This window comes from Grammomys surdaster, unplaced genomic scaffold (genome assembly GCF_004785775.1).
Source record: "Grammomys surdaster isolate TR1022 unplaced genomic scaffold, NIH_TR_1.0 355, whole genome shotgun sequence".
In the NCBI taxonomy this organism is placed as follows: domain Eukaryota; kingdom Metazoa; phylum Chordata; class Mammalia; order Rodentia; family Muridae; genus Grammomys; species Grammomys surdaster.
This window is the reverse complement of record NW_021604774.1, coordinates 715105-719101: the sequence shown is the minus strand read 5'-3', so window position 1 is coordinate 719101 and position 3997 is coordinate 715105. Positions and strand designations below refer to the sequence as shown.

The 3997-nt window shown below is 43.5% G+C and overlaps 1 protein-coding gene across 1 annotated transcript; it reads right to left on the bottom strand.

Annotated features, from left to right (window-relative positions):
* Window positions 1–1359: 1359 nt before the first annotated feature.
* LOC114631270 (ubiquitin carboxyl-terminal hydrolase 29) lies at window positions 1360–3978 on the bottom strand. The gene has a single exon (XM_028779573.1). The coding sequence runs from the start codon at window positions 3976–3978 to the stop codon at window positions 1360–1362; it is 2619 nt and encodes an 872-aa protein (XP_028635406.1).
* Window positions 3979–3997: the final 19 nt, after the last annotated feature.

The window sequence follows — 3997 nt, the reverse complement described above, 5'->3', positions numbered from 1 at the left end:
TGTGTTAAGCACGGTGGTGCAGACCTTCAATACCGGCACCCCAGAGGCAGGGCAAATCTCTTGAGTTTAGGGGTAGCCTGATCTATATAGAGTTCCAAGCCAGTCAGAACTATATAGTAAGATCTCAAAACATTAAATTTTAGGGGCTGAAGAGATGGCTCAGCCGTTAAGAGCACTGGCTGTTCTACCAGAAGTACTGAGCTCAATTCCCAACAGCCTCATTGTGGCTCATAACCATCTTTAATGAGATCTGGTGTTCTCTTCTGATGTGTAGGCCTACAAGAAGGCAGAACACTATATACACAGTAAATGAGTAAACCTTTAGAAAATTAGATTTTATTCATTCATTTATTATGGGTGCTCATGTGATAGCTTCCCTAAAGGTCAGAGGCCAACTCATTGGACTTGGGTCATGGGGCTTGGTGGCAGGTGGTTTTACCCACAGTCCTTAGAGTGCTTTTCAGTTTGCAAATACTATTCTATTTAATTTCCTGTGTAACTTTAATGTACCCTGTAATTCTGAGAAGCACAAAACCAAGTGGTGGGTAGCTATATGATCTCATTGATGAATCACAAACACATATGGAAAACAATGGTTTTAATGAACTAACAAAAGAACAATGTTATGAGTTTAAGAGGGAAAACCCAATGAGGAGCCTCTGGATGACATGAGCGATTTATATATACACTAAAATTTAATAGGACACTCCACACACTAAATAAACGTTTCTCAAACTTTTAAGTAACTACTGTTGTTGTTTCTGACACTGAACCTCAGCGTTTGACCTTATTGGTTCCTTGCTGTGTTGTACTGGTTCAGAACAACATTTAAAAAGCATCATGCTTTGCTCATGTGGATAGCACACACACTAAAATTAGAATGAAAGCCAAGAGGTGGCTTAGTGTTTAAAAGTGGAAACTGTCCTTGCAGAAGACCTAAGTTCAGGTCTAGAACCCAAGTCAGGCAGCTCACTATCACTTGTCATTCCTATTCCAGGCTATCTTATGTCTCCAGCCTCCTAGAACCCATGCACTCACACCTAACATAGGTATCGGGGAATCAAGCTTGGGTCCTCTCTAAGAGCAGTTGGCATTCTCAGCTACTGCATCATCTCTCCAGATCTCCTACTATGTGAACAAATGGCAGTCTCAAAATGACGAGTTTTATTAACATCTGTAAATAAATTAAAACCACCACAAAACAGGAAAAGCACCATTTAGCCTTGAAGGAAAGAATGGTGCATAGCCTGCATCAGCAAGGCCTGTGTTTCTGTTGTAATATGTCCATTCGTTTTTTTGTTTTTTCTTCGCCGAGTTTTCGTCTTGAGCTATGTGACTCGTCTTCATTATAGGCAGGATTTAGAATTCTTCTAGGATGTATGTAAGGCCGTTAAGCAGTGTTGAGAAATAATCTATGTCCCTCTTTTCATCTTTGGATGTGCTAAGGACTCTGCACTCCGATGCCTTTTTCAACAGTTCCTCAAAAATCTCGTTATGCATGTAAAAGAAAATGTATCCGCTGTTTAGCCTATTCTCTTGAATGGAGGGATCTGAACTCTCGAACACTTGGACATCACTGTAAAGGAGCCAGGCTTGCCTCTGAAAGTCATACACATCACTTACGTAATGGCCTGAATTTGGGGAGCTCCCAAAATGGCTGACAACACTGACGAGCCTGTAATTCTGAAGATCATCTCCCATCTCCACATCCTTTGAATCATCAGAACCCAGTGCAAAGGAATGTGGGTCATCTTCCTCCAAATCTGAAGACCTACTCAGGTCCTTGTCTGGATCTTCGGGAGAACTAACACTTGCAAGTGATGTCGGTAGAAACGGACCCTTGATTCGGCTTCCATGACTCTGGTAGAGTTTTGACAACTCAGTGCGACAATCTGACTTTCCGTATAGGTTAATTTTCTCAAAGTTCTTAAATTCTGGATTCTCTGGAACCTCTTGAAGACCCATCTCCGCAAGACCTGGATCTTGAATGCTCATAGGCTCACAGAGCATAGGAAGGAAGCTGTATCCCTCACCCATCATCGAGTCAGATGCTGGTGATATCTTCTGTCTGAGTAGCCTGTTTTCTGTCTTCACTAGTTCTGGCTCTAGCATAGAAGAACCACCTTCCAGGCTGCTCTGCGGCTCCTCGTCATCCTCACTGGCATCGTCATCCTCATACATTATCTGGAAGCTTTGTATTTCGGCATCCACACTGGATCCAACCTGTAGAATCATGGGGTCACAGGATTCTGAAGTCATCTTCTTAGATAGCATTGACTGGCTGAAGATCTCAGGTATAATACCTGGAGAGAGGCGTGGAGGTGTATTGAGCAAAGGAAACGGTAGCTTCCTGTTTTCATGGCAGTGGGAAGATATATTTAGATACTTAGAAATCTCAACTGGCTGCTCACTCTTCACCGGCAACAAGTCAGTGGTAACTTGGTAGCGTTTCAGATGAACAATGAGGACCCTGGGGAGTCTCCTCAGTGTGTACTTGAGAACAGAATTCTTGTTCTTGCATTTATCACAGTTATGCTCGATTTTTTCTGGTGTAAAGAAAAGATCAAAAGACTTTTGAATTGAGAGAGGGTGTGCTTTTGTCCCGTGGTGCAGGTCAATGGACAGATAGTTGCTCACTTCGGTTTTGATAGTAGCCTCACCACAGCCTTCACAGACGATGGAGCTATGCAGCTCAAATTCAAAATTAGCACCAACGGGACAAACAAACCTTTTGGTGGTAGAGGTCCCAGCACACATGTTTCTCCTCTCACTAGCCCACATGGCATTTACTTTTTCCATGTTCAGTTTCAGCTGGTCTAAACACAGACTTAAAAACTCATGGGCATCGTTCTGTTCATTGCCCGAGAATGTGTCTGCGACTGTGGAAATGGACTTCTTCACACTGGTGAGTAACTCTCCCTTGATCTCTATGTCCCGAATGTCTTTCAAGACAAGAAGCTGGCTTAAAGGCATGATAAGGTCATCATAGGAAACTTTCTCCCAAGGGATACCTTGAGTGAGTAAGTCCTTTGCGAAGGTTGGAATTCCAAAGACAGATTGTAAAATGGAATTCATGTAACAAGTATTTCCCAAATTGGGGAAGCCTTCACGTTTTAGTTGATTTAGGTAAGGGTCAGAAAGAGACTGGACTCCGTTATGTGTTATGATCTCCAGGCCAAATATTGATACATCTCTGTCATCAGAGCATGTCGCGATTGGAAGAATAGTGCCATCTAGGTGAGGCTTTCCGTAGGATTTGGAACTGAAAGCAGGTTCAAGTTTCCAGTTGTTGCGCTTCTCTTGTTCTCTTAAAGTCACAGGCTTCTCTGCTTTGCCTTTATTCCTGGAATAATATCGCCTGGATTTCTTCTTTTGCTCAGGAGCGTTTTCTTTGGGAACCTCCTTGCTCGGTTCTGCAGTGGATGTTGATGGTTCTGTCTTCCTCTTTCTGCCTTGTTTTTCTCCTCTCTTTTTGTCAGCATGACTGCCTGTGATGCTTGACATACAGAGCGGTATCTTTCGGGAGAGTAGTGTCCCACTTTCCGAAGTGATACTCAGGGACCCACAGGCTGCCTCTTGGTGCTCACTGCAAAATGGATCACTGCTTTCAAGGGCATCCTGATTACTCTCAGGCTCCATGGGTTGTTCAGCTTCATACGGAGTAGGGAAATCCAGGAACGGCTTCAGATGTTCGACGTCTTCAGCGGATAACTTGTCAATGAGTAAGGATGTGTCGTCTCTCAGAGTTAAATCCAGATGATACAGTCCCAGCTCACCACTAAGGGCTACGCCTGTAACGTTATCACCCAGCTGAAAAACCCTTCTCCTTTCTTCCAACTTGAAAGAGACCACCAGATTAACTTTCTGTTTTCTTTCTACTACTTCGATGACTGCTTCCTTCCACTGAGATGCCCTGGTGTGCTTGCTCCTGTTTGTGCTGCGGATCTGGACCAAACCGTGGATCTTTAGGTGAGCCATTCTCTCTTCACAAATGAAA

Bases quoted from the DNA above. Each gene is read 5' to 3' on its own strand.
- LOC114631270 (XM_028779573.1), bottom strand. From the start codon at position 3,978: ATGGCTCACCTAAAGATCCACGGTTTGGTCCAGATCCGCAGCACAAAC.